This window comes from Balaenoptera borealis (genome assembly GCF_965194805.1).
Source record: "Balaenoptera borealis genome assembly, chromosome: 2".
Classification (NCBI taxonomy): domain Eukaryota; kingdom Metazoa; phylum Chordata; class Mammalia; order Artiodactyla; family Balaenopteridae; genus Balaenoptera; species Balaenoptera borealis.
Genome location: NC_138867.1, coordinates 45,838,074 through 45,859,102, shown reverse-complemented (window position 1 = coordinate 45,859,102; position 21,029 = coordinate 45,838,074). Strand labels below are relative to the sequence as shown.

The following is a 21,029-nucleotide window of genomic DNA, read 5'->3' as shown; positions in this document are numbered from 1 at the left end:
TAACTTTTGGGTCACTCATTCATTCATAAAATACATATTGTGCATCCACTGTGCCTGGTACTGTTCTTAGCGATTTACATAGGTTCTCTTACTTCTCACAAAGCTGTTGGTTTCATTTTACAGATGCAGAAATGGAGGTTCAGAAAGTCAAACAGGGGTCACACGGCTGGCAAGTGGCAGAGCCAGATTGGACCCAGGTGATGTCTCAGGCTCTGTGGTCATGAAGTCCATCATCATCACCTACTTTAAAAGACCCATCCTTTCCTCCCTTATGTCAATTCAACATGCGATTTTTGCTTATAGCAAAAATTTTAAAAATGACAAACCTAAACATTGTCATGACATGGAAATATGGCAGTTTGCATACGTTTGTCACTGTGTTCTCCAATGACTGCAGTATTTCATGCATTTTGTTTTATAACAAGTGAATTACTGTATCAGTTCACAAATGCATTCATTGGCATTTCCATGTGGGCATGATACCCCAACATTTTTCTAGATTCCATCTAACCTGCAGATTTGGTCATTTTGTAAAACTGTTAATATCACTGAAGTAAAATCAAGGAACAGTAGAATTAATTTATTAATTCCTCTGAAACAGAAAGCTTTTCTCAAAGTTAATATTTTCCTGAAATGACTGAAGTGTGCCCTTTAGGGAAAATATCCAGAGCCTATTTAAAAGGTGTACATTTTAAATCACATTATACAGAAAGTTTAAAACAAATGTAGAGACACAAGATAGCTTCTGAACTCAGAGTTTTCAGTGACATTACCTATCTTGCAGGGTGATCATGTGAGAAACAACTACTGAGCAGAAATACGAAGGATGAAAGTAGAAAACAGTAACACACAACCACAAGGTACAATCTAAGACTAAAACTCTGGGGTAGGCCAAGTGAGTTCCCTAGTACAGCCTGAATTGCAGAATGATTGAAATTGCCTTATTTCCTCATTTGTGAAATGGAATATAATCACTGTGTTGTAAAGTATGCCTGACAAATAGTAGCTGTTGAATAAATCTTTATTCCTATTCCCAACAGTTTAACATAAGAGGATGGTTTTTATGCTTTTTTATGTCTGATATAAAAAGAGTTGTATGAACAGGATCAATTAAGTTTAATCTGTGCCGTCTGGGAACAGTAGTAGTATTTATGTGCAAGTATATAACATGTCAAACCACATAAGATTTTTTTTAAAAAGGTATAATTTTCAGTTAATTTTTTTTTTTTAAAGAACAATTTTAAAAGAAAGCTTTCCTTTATTTTGTCAGAAAGCCCTTCAGTGTTGATAGTGGGGTAGGCCGTGCAGTATGGGAGTCCAGGAGTTACGGGGGAAGTCCCTGAATCTTCTGCTCCATTTTCTTGTGAACCTAAAACTGCCCTAAAAAATAAAGTATACATACGTGTATGTATGGCTTTAGGTAAGCTGGAACAAGGGCAGTCCAGCAGGGGTTGGGGCCCTTGCAGAGAAGGCAGCCGACTGAGGTGGCAGCCTAACGGGGATCAGGAGATGGGTTACATGGGTGGGTGGAGAGCTTGAGCAAGTAAGTCAATATGTTGAGGCAAATGGGAGCCAGGTTTCTTACTGTCCAGAAAAGGAGTTACAAATATGGAAAGAGGGAAAGCTTGAATGAACCTGGGTGGTGGTAGATTGAAATGGAAAGGTTGGTGTGAACTCATGGTTTATGTGTGTGTATGGGTAGGTGTATGTATATGTATTTTGCATATGTATGCAAAAAAACATATATTCTAGCTTTGTCTACCAAGAGGGCCTGGGAGCAGTGACACCCAGTAGTAATGAGTGTATCTAGCACCCAGTTTTTTTGTTTGTTTTTTTAAAATAAATTTCCATCTAGTATTTTATTTATTTATTTTTGGCTGTGTTGGGTCTTAGTTTCTGTGAGAGGGCTTTCTCTAGTTGGGGCAAGCGGGCGCCACTCTTCATCGCGGTGCGCGGGCCTCTCACTATCGCGGCCTCTCTTGTTGCGGAGCACAGGCTCCAGACGTGCAGGCTCAGTAGTTGTGGTTAATGGGCCTAGTTGCTCCGCGGCATGTGGGATCTTCCCAGACCAGGGCTCAAACCCGTATCCCCTGCATTGGCAGGCAGACTCTGAACCACTGCGCCACCAGGGAAGCCCTAGCACCCCGTTTTTAAATACCAATCAGGGCTCTTTGGAAAAATGGCTGATCCCAGGGATGAACCAAACTCAGGAGATGGGTCTGAAAGTATAGAAGTGTTCGAATAATGGTGGCTTGTCAGTCCATAGAGAAGCTAGCTCTGAGAGGCTCCCAATGGCTAAGTGTGACAATTTGAGCAAATATGTGATGACAGTAATGGATTTTCTCTCACTGAGTAGGAATCCACAAACCCATTTTGATATATATAAATAATAAAGAAGAGAAAGCTTTTCCTTATAGCAAAATGCCCATTAACAGAATACAGAAGGAGTGCAGGAATCAGAAAACCAGTATCTGGCAACCATCAGAGTAATAATTCAGGCAAGAAAGCTAAGAGCAGAGAGCTAAAGTTGGATGAATAACAAGCTATTTATGTAGCCTCGAAGTATCACCTCCACAAAATATTTAATATAAAGGTAGATATTAATTATAAAGGGAAAGAGTAACTTTACAGTGGCAAAGCCTTCTCAGATGATCACAGTTTATATCACCAGCAGTGGGACAAACTGACCTTGTATACCTCCTGATAGGAGACACTGAAAAGAACACTGCCTGCACCATCATCTCTGAGATATTCCTGTCACAAATGCATACTCTGAATTGAATCATGAGCAATCACCAAATGCAAATTGAGGGACTTCTATAAAACAGTAAATTAAGGTCGTGAAGGTCAAGGAAGGAGTAAGGAATGGTTCTGGATTGAATGGGACTCAAGAAACATAGCCAAGAGCAAAGCTGATCTTGGTTTGGATCCTTTTGCTATAAAGGATGTAACTGGGCTGCTGGCAAAATCTGAATGGGGCTGTTGGGTGAATGGTATATATGGGAGCACTTTGTGGTGTTCTTAGGACTTTTTTGTCAGTATGAAATTATTTCAAAATAAATAAAAGTAACAACCTTTGTTCAAAAACTTTTATTTACTATAAAGACAAAACACCAAAATAGGTACAAATACTATAAAAGTGGTTCAATGGGGTAAAAATTTTAATTAAAATATCTTGATATATTTAAAATAACAAAGGATACATTTAAGCCAAATTATCTTAGCCCAGAGATTTTTTTTTGTAACATTTGCTTACACAGTAAGGTGCTAATAGAAGTTAGCCCTTAAGCCCTGGAAGTCTTAGGAATCATAGTCATACAGCAAATATAATTTCATTGTGAAAGTGAACTTTGGTAGAAGAAAAATCTATAGGACACCTGAGGTAGTAGAAACTGGAATAAACAGCAGTAGACGTTATTTACAACTTGAGTACCAAATAACATTAAGAACACAAAAATAATTACACATTACAATTTTCAGTCCAGCTTTGATCCAAAGAAAATAAGAATATTACATCACATTTGCATTGAAAACAAAACAAAAAACAAAACACCACAATTACCAGCAAGCTGAGGGAACTGCAAACAAACTCAAACAATGGATTTTTGACATCTAGAGGCAGTCTGAGTTTGAAATGTGGTGGGCATGGTGATCTACAAAGTAATACTGATTAGCTGAGGTTCCTCAGTTTATACAGTTTACATCTCTGTCAGACACAGTATTAATCTGACCAATGATCTTCCAGTACATAAAATGGCAAGAGTGCATCCTTTAAAGCTTGCACATGAGAGACTTGGAAACAATCATTAGAACTGTGAAAATTCTAAGTAGTCAAAAAAAAAAAAAAAGAAAGAAAATACAACACATTTAGAGCTACCAAACTTCACATTTCTGTACTATGTTTAACTCTTCAAATATTGCCAATCTTCCAACCAAAGGAATGTAAAATTTCACTAAGAAACACATTCATATAAAAAAAACTGCCTTTTAAAAATTATATGCAATATATCCCTGTAAACTTATCTTGTAACTTATTTTACTTCCAATTTGTGTTGTACATTTAAAATGTACTCTATATAGCTTATTTAGCTTATCCTGAGTCTTTGAGAATAACCAATTTTATTTAACTCTGCAACAATTCAACTGGCTTCTGAAGAGTTAAAACTTAACATCTCAAAAAGCTGTATTAAATACTTAATCAGTACTTAATTTAAAAGACTCACAGAAAAAAGGGTAAAAGAGCTGCCATTTTCCTTCAGGATTCCATGCATCTGAATTTAGTTTAGACAAAAACCATTAGATAACTGTGCAAAATCCAAGGAATTAGTGTGTAAATGAAATTCAATTTCACTTTTCTTTCTGAACACATTTTCCAAGTTCAGAGCAAATTTATTGTTTAGAAACACTCGTTCGTAGTTGAGTAAGTTAATTTTTCTTTATCTATCTATCTATCAGCCAGGCCTACTGTAAAGAGATTATGCATGGTAGAAGGAAAATAGCAGTTAATGTTGTTATCAGTGGTGATGATGCATGATGGATAATTACATACAGAGTAAGACTTAAATGGTGTGAAGTTTCCTACAAAAGAAACCGATACATTAAAAAAATTCAAATACATTTCAAGGTCATCTTGATCTTGGTTGTGAGCTGCATCACAGAGAACAGTTGATTTTCACTTAATTTATATTTAACCTGCATGAGAAGAGCAGTGACTGACTCAATGAAGGTAGTACTTTATCATATTCCAATTTTAAAAACAAACAAAATTAAACCTGTATTTTAAAAAACTCTTGCAGTAGCAAGATATTTAATAAACTCTGGTTCACATCTAGTTCTTTTTTTTTTTTTTTCTTGTTTGAAAAGATCACCTTTCCCTGAATATTAAACATAAATGAAGGTGAAATGAAAATATAGAACCATAATTTCCAAAAACGAAATGAATGGGCCAACAGTAAAATGCACAATGAACCACAATTGCCCAGGCATTTAAAAAGATAAAGGTCAACTGTGGGTCATAAAGAAGTTATCAACTTTAAAAAATATATTTATTTACTGCTACTTATAGCATATTCTGACCTAAAAGAGGCAGATACTGATTTTTATAGCCAGTGACCAAAAAAAAAAAAAAAAAGGAACTGCAGAACCCCCTGCTTGTGATCACAATATGAAATGGAAGAATAACTGAAACATTAAAACAGATCCTGAGCCCCTCAGCTGCTAATATTGCTGAAAAAGTGCTCCAAAAAATTATGCTTCTGTTAATTAATCATGCAAACTTCATTGCTTTCCTGTTTACCTAGGGCCAGTTCTTTGAAAGGCACAGTTTACAGTTTCTGCACAAATTGTGGACTTTTGCATACTAAGCTTAGGTACAAATCATGATTTGTCAATCACATACTTAGGTAAGGGTTCCCCACTGATCTTGTTCATAGCTGTTCAGTGGCATGAAGGCCAGCAGATTATCAATGTGGTTCCCCACAAAAGTTTTTTCTCTTGTTCAGCATCCTGTCTCCATTACAGTTTATTTGTATAATTGGCTACCATGTAGTACGGAAGACTGGATGCTTCAGTAGCTCTCTTGATGGAGGTCTGTCCTGAGGTTGAAGTTCTAAACAGCGAAGAGCCACATCTCGTAAACCAGGAGACAAATGTGAAGGGATTGATGGAGCAGTAGTTGCACTGGCAATCTGTAAGAGAAAACACTAGGGTTAAAGTTCTCCACAACTGGAGCTTCTGATACACAAGTACATGGGCGTATATTTCATAACCTCTATATATGCATCCTATACATAGAGGAATTAAAAGTGAGTGGACTTTTTGCTAACAAGGTGTCTATGGAAAAACTCATGAATTTGACCAAATACATGCTGATCAGATGGAACTAACAGTTCTCTTTATTGTCTCAAATGAACAAGGCTAAGTGCATCACAATGATTAGGCAGGTGAAATATTCACTCAAATCAATTCTGCTTTCCTCATACTCACTCTCCAAAATGGTTTGTCCTCTTTGCTTCATTGCACATTTTCTGTTTTTTTCAGCACAGAGAGCTATTCAGAGTAAGTAAGACTAAACCTGGCCAGTCAATTTAGTACATCAGAAACACAACTGCACTGATTTTTTATTTTCAGGTGACTGAGGAAGTTATATAAGCATGGGGAGACCTGGAGGAGATTATGGCAGGGGAGAGGTGCTGGGGATCAGCTCGGAGGACTACTACTACCCACTCTGCACAGAGGTGACTGTGTGTTTTAAGTGCTTTACTCAGGCCCAGAGGTAATTCTGTTTATCCTCATAATATATAATATAAATAATTCATCAAGGAGGTGCTATTATTACACCCATTTTATAACAAGAAAACAGAGGGTAGACAGAATAAGTAATTCTCCTAGTCACATGGCTGTTAAAGGATGGAACCAGGGTTTGGGACCAGGTCTGTATGACCACAAAGCCCAAGCTTTTAAATGAGCACATGTGCAACTCAAACGCTAAAAATCTCAAACATTACATTATTCTCTGGTGGAAATGGAGAGAATGGATTTGAGAGTTGTCAGAAGGGTAGAACAGCCTTGGCCTCTGACTTAGGTGTGAATTTTTTAAATATAGGAAATAACAGATTAAAAAATTTGTGACAGTACAATACATAAAGAGCTTCAAGTATTTTAATTTAAAAGTTTGGTGTTCGGGTGTGTGTGTGTGTGTGTGTGTGTATATATATATATATATATATATATATATATATATGTACATATTTCACCCAGGAGCAATGATTCAGTATTTGCTAATTCAGTGTTCGCAGTGACTTGATAGAGAGCATGACTACCGTGAATAACGAGAACTGACTGTTAATGCTGCCCACATTCCCCACACCGTATCAATTCCTGGAGATACATACACATGCATTTATTTCAAGGAAGATATGCCTTCACGTTAGATTGACAGTGAAGGAGAACCCATGAAAATTTGCCTGCTGCCAATTTTAGCAGAAAGAAGTAATTTTTATCTCATGATTACCTTAAATATCAAAGCAAGATGATTGGAGTGTTTTTCTGCATTCCAAGGTGGTTTAGCACAAGCCATTTCTATAATAGCACAGCCAACACTCCATACATCACAGCTCCTACCATACTGCTGACCTCTTAGGACCTAAAATAAAGCAGAGAGTTAATTTGGAAATATGACTCATTAGAAAAAGAGAAAGCTATTCTGTAGTTATGGATTCTGGTTTTTTTACTTCAGAGCAAAACAATGTACAAAGAACAGTTCCACAGACTACCTGATGTCTCATTTATTTCATCAACACGCTCAATCTCCTATGTGGGACAAAAATACTTTGGAGAATTGTGAGGTTCTGAAGGAGAGTCATATCATAGAATTTCAAAGCCGCCTCAGTACGCGTAGTAAACTACAGAGCAAGAGGACAACCAATTATCACTACGTATGAACGTGAAGAGTTCTGAACATAACAGAAGAGGCCAAGTTCAGAACAGCAATTATATGCACCTTGGGTTTACTAGAAAACAACTACTATAAATTACCGAATAATTCTTTGTTAGAAATAGGTTTTAATAGATTTGCTTAAAGGCTATGGAAACGCAGGGATTAAGGGTCTGAAATCAAGGATATCATTAAGACCTTAGTTTTAGGGCCGTGGACTTCTAATTAGTAAGCACATAGTGGATAACACTGCAAAATTATTTGGTGTAATGCTGTCACACAGAACTCTAAAATATTTTCTTTCATCACACTCAAAGCTGCTTCTCACCTCAGGTGCCATAAATGCAATTGTCCCCAATAATTGTCCCTGAAACTCTCCTGCACCAGTTCCTTTTGATGCCAACCTGGCTGCAGCTCCAAAATCAGCAATTCTCAGTCTCTGACCTGTGCTGTCAATTAGCAAATTGGCACCTGTCAACAAAAACAGCAAATGACCTTATTAAAAACAAAAGAACAGATTAAAAACTCAGTAAAATACTACTAATGAAATAGGACAATGACAAACGAAAGAAAGTAGACTGTGTGTCAGAGAAATCTACTCTTCCTCTCAATTCACTTCATTAGTAAAGGCACATAGGTCTCTGCAGTGTAAAAAAAATCCAAAGCCTCAGAGGGAAAATCAGACAAAGCATCAAGGCATAAGGAACAAAAGCGGAGATTTCATAAAACTTTAAAAATAGTTAAGTGTTAAACCTTTAATATAATGACCCTTAGCAAAATCTTTCCTCAAAGTTCCAATTTTAGTGTAGTTTACACTTTGAGACAAAGTTCTGTTGAAACATACTGACCTAGACCAATTCAGACTTTATACTATAATTTCATAATTATAGCTTAATAAAAAATTAATGTTATAAAATTACTTGAATGTGTTATATCAAATCCTAAAGGCATTCATGTCAGAAAACCAAAGTTGCTCTCTTTTTTTTTTGGCCGCACAGCTTGCAGGATCTTAGTTCCCTGACCAGGGATCGAACCTGCACCCCGGCAGTGAAAGCGTGGAGTCCTAACCACTGGACCACCAGGGAATTCCCCGAAGTTGCTCTTAATAAACCAAACTGCAAAAGATTTGAGAGGATTTTTCTTAAAAGGAGTTTACAATATCCCAGTTATTTTAAATAAAGCCAGGAACAGGAACCTTTGGGGAGGCAGTTAAGTACATCATGAGACCAAGACAGGGGAATCAGAGACCTGGATTTGGTACTTGGTTTGCCATCAATTAGCAGTAAGACTGTGGAAAAGTCTCAGCCTAAGGAAGGCAGAATATATTACCCTGAAAGTTCCTTTCACTCCTTTCACCTCTGATAATTCTAGTGATCTTAGTTACTCAGGAGAAACAATCCCATAGTTGATTTCAAGTTAGAAACTATCAACAAAGGTCTAAGTTTTAAAATTACATTTGTTTTCTGCTTATTGATAATAAGAAGATAAGTAAAAGAATTCCTACCTTTGACATCTCTGTGAATGATCTGGTTTTCATGGAGATATGAAAGGCCACGAAGTAATTGTTCAGTATAGTTAATAACTACTGATTCCTTGAAGGCTCCATATTTACTGAGCAAATGAGCCACAGATCCCCCTAAACATGTAATAATAATAATTTGTCATAAACTTAAGCCAAAATTAAAATTGTTTATTACACTTTGGTTACATAAGCTTGCACTGCATGAGCTCACATTTACATTTGAAATATTAAATTTATCATCTGCTTCAGAAGTGAAACTGGTTTAAAAACTAACACATTCTAGTAATCTTAAGACCTATCAATTAGGAGACATTTTCATGGAACCCTCAGGAACTGGTTTTCTGGAAAGTCAAGATTTCAGAAAGCTTTAAAAGTTAACAATTTTGGATGGAACTATTTCTCATATGTACAATTCACCTCTCTGTCTTTTTGACCAAGATATACAAAATCTCTTTCTTAATGACGTAAGTAAACAGTGGTAACATGTTATTTAACAGAAGGTAAAAAGAATGGGAGGAGCCAGAAGACCCAGAGTTAGGCTTCATATCCTACTATTTACCAGCTCTGACCTAGGACAAGTCACAAACTCAGTAAGCCTCATCTAAAATTGTTTATAATAGTCAACCTATATACAACCATCAACCCAGGTAACAACCAACATCAGAGAATGTACTAAAGAACTGATTTGTAAATAGAAATACACTCTTCAAACACAAAAAAATCTAAGAAGTTAAACCAAGCGCTTATGTATTCATTACGTCCCAAGTCATTTATTTTACTGTATATACGGTATAATACAAAATAAAACTCAGTCTCTATTTGTTCAAGTAGATGACAAGGTTCAACTTTACGCTTCAGTGCTAGTTTACCTGTTAGTTTCTAAAGCTATATCTTAATTAATTTTATTTTTATAGTGTTATGTTAAAATATTTCCTAAATCTGTCCTATTAATGATGGCCAACTGGACAAATATGGATCTTACCATGGCAGGTTTAAAAAAATTATTCCTATAAAACAATGATACACAATCATTTTAAAAGACACACTGAAAAAGTTTAAAAGGTAGAGGTAATGAATATTTTATTTACATTTAAATGAAAAGACAAACTATTTACAGTTCATACTACTATGTTGAGGCAATTTACTTTTAGGAATCTAAACTATTTAATAAAAATAAGTGTTCATTAAACGGTTTCTCCTAAATTTAATATCAAGCAAAAGTTAAATCTATGTATTACTATTTGTAATTTAAAACATGAACATACCTGCCATCCATTCAATGAAGAGATTATAATTGCTCTTCTCACATGTGGCTCCCAACATCCTAATGATGTTTGGATGATTCAGATGGCTCATCATTCTTATCTCCTCCCTTAATGCTTCTACTACTTCTTCTTGCTCAGAAGATGTATTTCTGACATACGTCACCTATTTCAGTAAACATGTTTACAAAGTTTTGAATTCTGATGCGTTTCTATTTATAATTTTCACTAACAATCTAATCTAAAATGGACAAACCCAAATTAACTTATGTATCAATAGAAGGCATTTATGCTCATGAATGCAATGTAGATACTTTATTAAAAAACCAAGTCAAACTCTTTTAAATAATAAGAATCTAACAAGCAGCAGTAAAATATCAGGAGATGAAAAGAGACTGGGACATAACCAATCTTTCAAAACTGTCTGAAGACAGACTAAAAAATTGAGAAAAGCCCAATCATAAGAACCAACATGACTTAAACATGAAAACTTTACTATGGCCTCGCCATGAGGCTTGTGGGATCTTAGTTCCCCAACCAGGGATTGAACCCGGGCCCCAGCAGTGAGAGCGCCGAGTCCTAACCACTGGACCACCAGGGAGTTCCCAACTATTGTCATATCTTGATAAGCATGCTCATTATAAAAAGTAAACCAGGGGCTTCCCTGGTGGCGCAGTGGTTGAGAATCTGCCTGCCAATACAGGGGACATGGGTTCGAGCCCTGGTCTGGGAAGATCCCACATGCCGTGGAGCAGCTGGGCCCGTGAGCCACAATTACTGAGCCTGCGCGTCTGGAGCCTGTGCTCCGCAACAAGAGAGGCCACGATGGTGAGAGGCCCGTGCACCACGATTAAGAGTGGTCCCCGCTTGCCGCAACTATAGAGGGCCCTCGCACAGAAACAAGGACCCAACACAGCCAAAACAATTAATTAATTAATTAATTAATTAATTAATTAATTAATTAATTAATTAAAAAAAAAAGTAAACCACAGAAATCCCAAGATGACACTGCACCAGTAACTTTGCTGAAGGGAGTATACCATACCTCTAATAAATATAAAAAAGTGCAAACAAAAACTGCAACCTTTATAGGGCCTATCCTGATGTTTCATCTTGATGAACCATGACAATAATCATGCTTCAACTTTCAAATAGAACTTATGATACTTTTGGTGCTGTGGCAACATCTACGTTAAAATTTAGGTTTCTCACGACTTCCCTGGTGGTCCAGTCGTAAGGAATCCGCCTTCCAATGCAGGGAACGTGGGTTTGATCTGTGGTCGGGGAACTAAAATCCCACATGCCACAGGGCAACTAAGCCCTCGCGCCACAACTACTGAGCCTGCACGCCTCAACAAGAGAGGCTGCATGCCGCAACTAGAGAGAGAAAACCTGCAAGCCACCACTAGAGAGAGGCCCACATGCTGCAATGAAGATCCTGCATGCCGCAACTAGGACCCAATGCAGCAAAAAAATAAATAAATAAATAGAATAAATATTAAAAAAAAAGAAATTTGGGTTTCTGAAAACTTTAAAAACTAAAATATATACATACGGGGATATATCCTTTATTTGCTCATTTTTCACTTTTATAATTTTAATCATTTATATGCTCACTAGATATTTACCTGTTTAACAGCCATTAAAGTTCCAGTTCCCACATCTTGAGCCTGATAACAAGAAGAAAATGCTCCAAGGCCTATCTGCTGACCTTTCAGCCATTCAGTGTCTTCTCTATAAGGTTGTTTTGCTTTGGTATGTCCTGGTAGAGTCTCTGGTGTCTGCATATTAAATGAGAGCAATCCTTTTACTGTTAAGTTAAAAGAGTAAGAGTTTGTGAAATCAGCCTGGCAAAATATTACTCTTGTTCAGTCTGGCTTCCCAAATCACCTATAAACTTGACCTCTGAAGGGACAGTGTTGGTGACCAATGTCAAATGCATAAGTGATCACCATTGTAGAATCAACCAGAAGCACCTCTGAAATAGGCAATGAGTATTTCTGTTCAAATAATGATACAAAAACTGTTGTATAATTAATTCTATGTGAAAAATCTGCTTCTAACAGTTAACTCATGTTAAAAGCTGTATTTCTGAATTAGTTTTATTTTAGCACAGCCCGAGGAAATTCTCTAACCTCTTAAAGACTATACTTACATCTTGTTGAATAATGATGATGTCTTCTCCATTTTCAATCTGTAGTTGAGGAACTATGGGGAGGGCATCCTGAGATGCTGACATTGCCATGGCAATCGCTAAAGCTTCTTCTTCTTCAGCTTCCATTTTTTCTTTGCACTTTTGATTATGATTCATATCATCTTTGTAGGTATCATCATTTTCATCCTTTTCAGGAGAGAGCACAGCAACTTCTGACTTAAAAGTTACTGTTGTGTCACTTGAAGGCATAGACGCTTCAAGAAGGTCCTCAATACTGGAGTTGAGCTCTGTATTGACATCTAATCTGCATTTCTCCTCTACTGGGGTGAACACTGTCTCATCACTAGGTATAACAGCATTACTGGTATTGCTGCTGCCGCCAAAGCCATCATCACATTTGGAACTACCGTTCAAATCAAGTGTCATGCTATTTTTTGAGGCGTCTCCCTGTTTACTTGTATTACTTGGGGTAGGTCGAGATGGCTTTGGCCTGTGTATATTACTGGAGGGCAGGGGTCTTGACTGAGTAAAGATTGGGGAAAGTTTATCTGAGTCTTTGTTTTCAGAACAGTTTCTCTGGAACTGTAGAGAAAACTTGCGCTGTGTTTGAGGAGATGCAGAAGGTATTTTGCAGGGAACAAACCCCTGAGGTCTATGCTTAGAGACATCTGTTACGGTGCCAGGTGGTACAGATGGGGCAGATGAAGAAGGGCTTGACAAGGCTGGGAACATTAGTTGGGAATGATGAGATAAAGGAGAGGAGTTCAAACACTGACTGTGGGGTCTGCCTTTTGTTTGAACCATTGGCTTTGGCTGCTCCATTGTTGTTGAACTAGGAAGTCCTACTGAAATGCTGGCCAGTCGGTCAGAAATGTCCTCTGAACTGGCACTCAATTTTGTAGCACACAATCCTTTTCCAGTTTTCTCTAAATGGTCTGTGCGCTCAAAGGAACTGTTCTCTGTGGCTTCTGGACAGCTGTTAGGGACTGATGCCTTCAAAAAGCTGTCATGTCGACCATCCAAAGTGTCTTCTATGCCCAGCTGGATGGCCTCAGCAATTTCCACCTCATCTGCAATAGCCATCAAACGACGACGCATCCTGGTAAAATGAGTAGAACTGGAAACATTCAGCATTTCTAACAGTTTTGAAAATACATGGGGTACTGCAGTAACCATTCTTGCAGAACTCAAATATATCCTTCGGGAGAGTTTACCAACCATTGAGTGGGAATTATCAATGGACTGCAAAGCAAAGGTTAAGAGGGACAGCAGCTTCTTATACCTGAAAGAAAAAACACATTCAATTATGAAACAAGTTAAAATTACTGCAAAATATATACAAATAAAGAAAACGGTACTAATTCACAGCTTTTACATAAAAAAATCAGTAAAAAGGATGTATAAATTTTTAATTAAATAGCCTAGACTTCAGGTGTTTGCCAATCAAATATTAAGGTATCAGTAACCTACATGTGCGCTGTAATTTGAGTCTTTCATTCATCTAAAATGTGTCCTTCTTGGATGGGTGTGGCAGGGGGTGGTGGGATGGGGTAGGTAAGAGGAGGAAAAGAAACGTATTTTCAGAAGAAAAATTACCTGACTTCAACAGGCTCAGCTTGTGAAACATCAGTACTGACAGTATGAGGGTAAAATTCAGCAGGAAATTCCAACAGCAGTCTATCTATGAGACAAAGGCGGCCCAGGAGTTCTTGCCAGTTGTTTGATTCAGTTTGGTTTCCAAGAATACAATTTAAGACATAATCAACACCACCAATACCAATGGATCCTACAGAAAGGAAAGTAAAAATAACTGAAAAACAGTGATACTAAAATCTAAAACAAAACATGATCAAATGGTTTAAGGTTAACAAAAATACTTGAATTATATTAATTTCAAGAATCTCCCTTTTAGATTAATTCCATTTCTAATGTTAGCTGAGTCAATTTACAAAATTATTTCAAAATCCTGTAACTGCCCTATTAGAGATTATGAGATTAGACCGTCTAAGGAAAATGATAAAACATGCTATATTAATTTTAAGTAAAAAGTTATTACCAGCTTTAAGTATTTCTCTGCCAACGGCCAACTCTCCTGCTTGGCCTTTGCACAATTCCAATAGCGTTGATATAGACAGCTGACTTGTGCGACTAAAAATGAAAGGAAGCAACATCAGACTTGAATCTTGGATAAAATACATATTAAAAGGAGAGGAGTAATGTAATGCCTTGTGAAAAGGTGGGAAAAAATATTTTTAGGAGTGTTTGCTTCTCAACCACTAAAACTGAATTAATGATGTCACTATAAGTAATAATATTTATTATTAGGTCTAATTTCATAAATTTTACCTTATCTTCTATGTTAAGCACAGAATCTTCACTACTGGCTCTTAAACAGCAAGTATTAATTTAAAAATGAAACCAGATAAAAGGCTTATTTTCATTATCATATCTTGTTAAAATAAGAAAGAAAAGACTCAGACATTTTGATTTCTGAATTTTCACTAAGTTCTCTTGAATTAAAAACAAAATCTTCCCATCCAAAACCTTTATATTCTCTTTATATAGCCAGAATGACTTCTAAATATCATAAAATCTCTTTACCATATTTCTTATGATGTTCATTCAAGTGACCAGGTAAACAACCTAACTTTAGAATTTCAGAAAGCGGACAACAAAACAAATGCCATAAAAGCATTGAAATTCTTAGGGAAAAAAACCCTATTATAATATTAAGAAATGAAATGATTTTTCTATGCATTTTGCAAATTACTTGTTAATTTTTTTCAGATATTTATAGTATTCTCTCTAAGCAACAAGAAAACCTCTAATACAATCTGTAGGCTTGTGTAGAGAAACAATGGAGACAAAAGACAGACTTTATGAGATGAGAAACAAGTCAAAGTTAAGTGCTTAATTTCTGAGATCCTCTACAGACTACATCATGTGACTTAGGGAGGAAGACAAAGTTGGACTAGAAAAGCTCCAAAGGGAGGTAATGGCAGAGGCAAACCAAGGGAGAGTCAGTGCTTCTTACCACCTGAGATCTGCTGGGACACGAAGAGATGAGAACTGCCAAAAAAGTGTTTACTGTAGCTATGCTCATTATATGAAAAGTGGTCTCCCACTTTATGGAAAGGGAAAAAATAAAAGAGAGAGAGAACCAGCGGTCTAATAAAAGCATAGCTTGTGCTCATTTTCCCTATCACCATACCCTCATTTCTCTACCTCCAGTTAGGGCTGTTCCTGTTCCTTGCTGATTTTTAAGGATATTGCAGGGATATATGGAATTGTTGTTGTTGTTATTTGACAAAACTATCACAGTTAGAGTAAAATTCCATCACAAAGAAAATAATGGAATGGGGTTTTTGGTTTTGGTTTTTTGGCCCTGATAATGCAAAGCATGTATAATGATTTTATTGGTTCCTATCCTGTGTAACTCATTCTCTAAAATGAGATAATATCTCACATATCAGCTGCTGTTCTTATCAACTGGACTTCAGTTTTAAGAATATTACTTTAAAATAAAAGAGAATCAATCACAATACAATAATGTGGAGGTCCATGCAGTTTGTTAGCCTGGTTTTTACTTGCCATTAGTTCTTCTTCCTAGTCCTTAAGAGCTTTAAATGTTGCATGTTAATTTCAAATCTCACATTAGAAAACAATATTCAAAGCCTCATTTAGTAAGTATGTATCAAATACTCACTAGGTGTGAGGCTCTGTGCTAGGCTTTCAGGACAAGACGGTTTGAAGCAGTTCATTTGTAGGGCGCCTTACCTATTGACGTCTGCACACTTGACTAGGATGGTGTCTACAACTGGCCGGAGAAGTCTCTGCAGTTTGATTCTTTCTGCCAAACTATGGCAAGGAGTATATACTAGCATGGCTCTCAACGTTTTCTGGGGGAAAAAAACTGAAGGTCAGTTTAACTACATTTAAAAAGCATCAGAGACAATGGCCTAATCTGAGACAATTTGAGAAATAAAATGATAGGAATAGATTATAACCCATAAATAAGAATCCATGAGTTGATACTGATACAAATAAAAAATTGGATAAATAAATAGATAAGGTAGAAAGGAACTCTCAACTATTTCTGTAATTTTTAAAAGTCTGAATTAATTTCAGAATAAAAAGTTATTTTAAAAAGAAAATGAGGAAAGGCGCCAACTTGAAAGAGCTCCCAATGGCTAAAGATGGAATAACTTGGGCAACAAAGTAAATGACAGTACTGAATTATAACCCATAGAATAAAATAAATAGCCATGAGTCTATGGTGATAGAAATAAAAAACTGAATAAATACATAAATGGGAGAGAAGAGACGGCTCTTCGTTATAGACAAATTCCAATTAACTAATAAAGGAGGAATATGGGAAATAGAAGATCACCATTAGAACACCACAGTAGTCATTGCTGTAGGCTAGATCCACTGACAAATGCTAAAATCTGTGAATAGAAACAGGATATTTGCATAGTCTCAAAGTATCTCCCCCAAGACATTTATTAATAGTAATTTTACAGTACCCAGTAGACAGCACCTTAAGCAAGTGACGAAGGATGGCATCACCAATAATAAGACACTCTGACATGATATGCCCCCTAATAACAATGCACTGAGAAGGGCACATCACCTCTGGTGTTCTTGCGAAAAATGCACAATGTAATCCTGAGAAAATACCAGATAAACCCAAATTGAGGAACATTCTTCAAAATAACTGGCCAATACACTTCAAAAGTGTCAAGGTCTACAAAAGACAAGTAAAGACTGAGGGATTGTCACAGATGGGAAGATGAGTGGGGCATGATAACTAAATGCAATGTGAGATTCTGGATTGGATCCTAAAAGAGAAAAAAGACATTAATGGAAAAATGGGTGAAATATGAATAAAGTCTGTAGTTTAGCTGAAAAGGACACTGTTGGGACAATTTGGGGATATATGAATATGGACTTTATAGTCCATAATAATATTGTTATTAATGCTAAATTTTCAGAGTTTGCTGATTGCATGGTGATTATACAGAAGAATGTTATTTGTTCTTAAGAGATACATGCTAAAGTATTTGAAGTGAAATGTCATGATGCCTGCACATAACTTTCAAATGGTTCAGCAAAAAATGATATATGGGGAGGGAGGGGAAGGGAAAACAAAGAAGGGCAAGAGGGAGGGGAGAAAGGGAAGGGAGAGCTCTAAGGGCAGGAACCATGTCTGCCCTCACTGTGCCTGGCACACTAAATAACTGCAGAGGAATCAGAATACAGTATCATTCAGAGTCCCTGCACTCTAGGAGCTCATGAACGCATTGGGAAACCATGTGAAGTGATAATAAACAACCAGATAGTAAGGCATGATATTGAACAGTCAAATATGTCTGAAGGTTTGTGTTGGAAAGTAGTAAGAAGAAAGAGGTAAAAAGTTGAGCCAAGAACACTGGTCTTTATTCTACAGTATGCTGGTCTTTATTCTATAGTATTCTGTAGTATGTTGGTCCCTCAAGATGCTATATGAAAAAACAGACCACGGTTAAGATAAATTTGGGAAATAATGCATCATGCCATGATTAGATTCCCAATGTATGTTAACTTATGAAGGCTCCTAGAAGCCTTTCAGTGAACAGACCCATTTAACCTCATGTAATTTAGTATTCACCAATTTTAACTGAACACAGAGCTCTTTCTTCAGGGAAGAAAGGGAAGGAACTTTTCATAATCCAGCCAAACTTCCACAGAATATGCCTCAGGAAATACTGTTGAAGAAACAGAAACCTCTATAGGTTTCTGAGCTGGGGAATAAAGTGGCATTTAAGGAATAATGATGACTATTATATTCAGTGTTCTCACAATGTACTAGACATTACAGTTAGAGGTATCTACACAATCTCATTTCAAAACCAAGAGGTACATATTTTCATTATTTTATAGGTGAAAAGCTGAAGTTTAAGAGTCCTAAAAAGTTACACTGCTAGCAAACTGGAGAACCAGAATTCCAATCAAAGTCCCTCTGATTTTGACCATATATCCAGATTGCCTAGGCTACTCCCAGTTTAGCAGATTATTCAAGTATCCCAGTTGGGATGATAAATTATGAGGTCACTCAACTTTGACTCCAAACTAATGTTCATAAACACTATACTATACTACATTTCAAAAAGAAGATTTGCTAGGCATAGTTGTTATAGGATGGATTATAAAAAGATTAAGAGTGGAGGCAGAGAAATGAAATGAGTTTTAAAAACAGACCAGGGACTTCCCTGGTGGCACAGTGGTTAAGAATCCTCCTGCCAACACAGGGGACACAGGTTTGATTCCTGGTCTGGGAAGATCCCACATGCCGTGGAGCAACTAATCCCGTGTGCCACAAGTACTGACTCTGCGCTCTAGAGCCCGCGAACCACAAATACTGAGCCTGCGTGCTGCAACTACTGAAGCCTGCACGCCTAGAGCCCGTGCTCTGCAACAAGAGAAGCCCGCACACTGCAACTAGAGAAAGGCTGTGCGTAGCAACGAAGACCCAACGCAGCCAAAAACAAATAAATTAAATAAATTAATTAATTAAAAAAATGAAGTGGAAGAATTAAAAAAAAAAAAAACCAGACCAGATAAGAATTATTCTAAACCAGTGGTCCTAAGAAGAACTACAATCCTGCAGCCTGTGGAACAAAAACCACATTCACAGAAAGATAGACAAGATGAAAAGGCAGAGGGCTATGTACCAGATGAAGGAACAAGATAAAACCCCAGAAAAACAACTAAATGAAGTGGAGATAGGCAACCTTCCAAAAAAAGAATTCAGAATGATAGTGAAGATGATCCAGAACCTCAGCAAAAGAATGGAGGCAAAGATCGAGAAGATGCAAGAAATGTTTAACAAAGACCTAGAAGAATTAAAGAACAAACAGAGATGAACAATACAATAACTGAAATGAAAAATACACTAGAAGGAATCAGTAGCAGGATAACTTAGGCAGAAGGACGGATAAGTGATCTGGAAGACAGAGTGATGGAATTCACTGCTGCAGAACAGAATAAAGAAAAAAGAATGAAAAGAAATGAAGACAGCCTAAGAGACCTCTGGGACAACATTAAACGTAATAACATTCGCATTATAGGGGTCCCAGAAGGAGAAGAGAGAGATAAAGGACCCGAGAAAATATTTGAAGAGATTATAGTCGAAAACTCCCCTAACATGGGAAAGGAAATAGCCACCCAAGTCCAGGAAGCGCAGAGAGTCCCACACAGGATAAACCCAAGGTGAAACACACCGAGACACATAGTAATCAAATTGGCAAAACTTAAAGACAAAGAAAAATTATTGAAAGCAGCAAGGGAAAAATGACAACATACAAGGGAACTCCCATAAGGTTAACAGCTGATTTCTCAGCAGAAACTCTACAAGCCAGAAGGGAGTGGCATGACATATTTAAAGTGATGAAAGGGAAGAACCTACAACCAAGATTACTCTACCCGACAATATTCGATGGAGAAATCAAAAGCTTTACAGACAAGCAAAAGCTAAGAGAATTCAGCACCACCAAACCAGCTTTACAACAAATGCTAAAGGAACTTCTCTAAGTGGGAGACACAAGAGAAGAAAAGGACTTAAAAAACAAGCCCAAAACGATTAAGAAAATGGTAACAGGAACATACATATCGATAATTACCTTAAACGTGAATGAATTAAATGCTCCAACCAAAAGACACAGGCTCACTGAATGGATACAAAAACAAGACCCATATATATGCTGTCTACAAGAGACCCACTTCAGACCTAGGGACACATACAGACTCAAAGTGAGGGTATGGAAAAAGATATTCCATGCAAATGGAAATCAAAAGAAAGCTGGAGTAGCAATACTCGTATCAGATAAAATAGACTTTAAAGAATGTTACAAGAGACAAGGAAGGACACTACATAATGATCAAGGGATCAATCCAAGAAGAAGATATAACAATTATAAATATATATGCTCCCAACATAGGAGCACCTCAATACATAAGGCAACTGCTAACAGCTATAGAAGAGGAAATCTATAGTAACACAATAATAGTGGGGGACTTTAACACCTCACTTACACCAATGGACAGATCATCCAAACAGAAAATTAATAAGGAAACACAAGCTTTAAATGACACAACAGACCAGATAGATTTAATTGATATTTATAGGACATTCCATCCAAAAACCGCAGATTACATTTTCTTCTCAAGTGCGCACAGAACATTCTCCAGGATAGATCACATCTTGGGTCACAAATCAGCCTCAGTAAATTTAAGAAAACTGAAATCATATCAAGCATCTTTTCTGACCACAACACTATGAGATTAGAAATCAATTACAGGGAAAAAAACGTAAAAAAACACAAACACATGGAGGCTAAACAATACGTTCCTAAATAACCAAGAGATCACTGAAGAAATCAAAGTGGAAATCAAAAAATACCTAGAGACAAATGACAATGAAAACATGACGATCCAAAACCTATGGGATGCGGCAAAAGCTGTTCTAAGAGGGAAGTTTACAGCAATACAAGCCTACCTCAAGAAACAAGAAAAATCTCAAATAAACAATCTAACCTTAACACCTAAAGGAACTAGAGAAAGAAGAACAAACAAAACCCAAAGTGAGTAGAAGGAAAGAAATCATAAAGATCAGAG

At 36.8% G+C, this 21,029-nt stretch overlaps 1 protein-coding gene and 1 long non-coding RNA gene across 10 annotated transcripts in view; one reads left to right on the top strand and one right to left on the bottom strand.

Moving 5' to 3' along the window:
* LOC309624411 overlaps positions 1 to 21,029 on the top strand; it is a 76,675-nt gene that overhangs the window by 16,081 nt on the left and 39,565 nt on the right. Inside the window, exon 3 of one of the 4 annotated variants that reach the window (XR_014241881.1) lies at positions 124 to 3,884. The exons of the other annotated variants lie outside the window; for them this stretch is intronic. This is a non-coding gene — a long non-coding RNA (uncharacterized lncRNA). Of the gene's footprint in view, positions 1 to 123; positions 3,885 to 21,029 lie in introns of those variants that run through there. 4 annotated transcript variants of the gene reach the window in all.
* Positions 3,076 to 21,029, bottom strand: part of MAP3K1 (mitogen-activated protein kinase kinase kinase 1) — a 79,222-nt gene continuing 61,268 nt past the window's right edge. For 3 of the 6 annotated variants that reach the window (XM_082382162.1, XM_082382165.1, XM_082382164.1), the window contains 10 exons: positions 16,152 to 16,273; positions 14,431 to 14,522; positions 13,971 to 14,160; positions 12,375 to 13,656; positions 11,848 to 12,000; positions 10,223 to 10,385; positions 8,940 to 9,071; positions 7,764 to 7,906; positions 7,013 to 7,144; positions 3,076 to 5,687 (listed from right to left, as the gene is read on the bottom strand). In XM_082382162.1, the coding sequence (XP_082238288.1) occupies positions 5,538 to 5,687; positions 7,013 to 7,144; positions 7,764 to 7,906; positions 8,940 to 9,071; positions 10,223 to 10,385; positions 11,848 to 12,000; positions 12,375 to 13,656; positions 13,971 to 14,160; positions 14,431 to 14,522; positions 16,152 to 16,273 (2,559 nt within the window). In that variant the 3' untranslated portion in view covers positions 3,076 to 5,537. Of the gene's footprint in view, positions 5,688 to 7,012; positions 7,145 to 7,763; positions 7,907 to 8,939; positions 9,072 to 10,222; positions 10,386 to 11,847; positions 12,001 to 12,374; positions 13,657 to 13,970; positions 14,161 to 14,430; positions 14,523 to 16,151; positions 16,274 to 21,029 lie in introns of those variants that run through there. The other 3 variants (XM_082382163.1, XR_014241836.1, XM_082382166.1) reach the window with 3 other exon arrangements.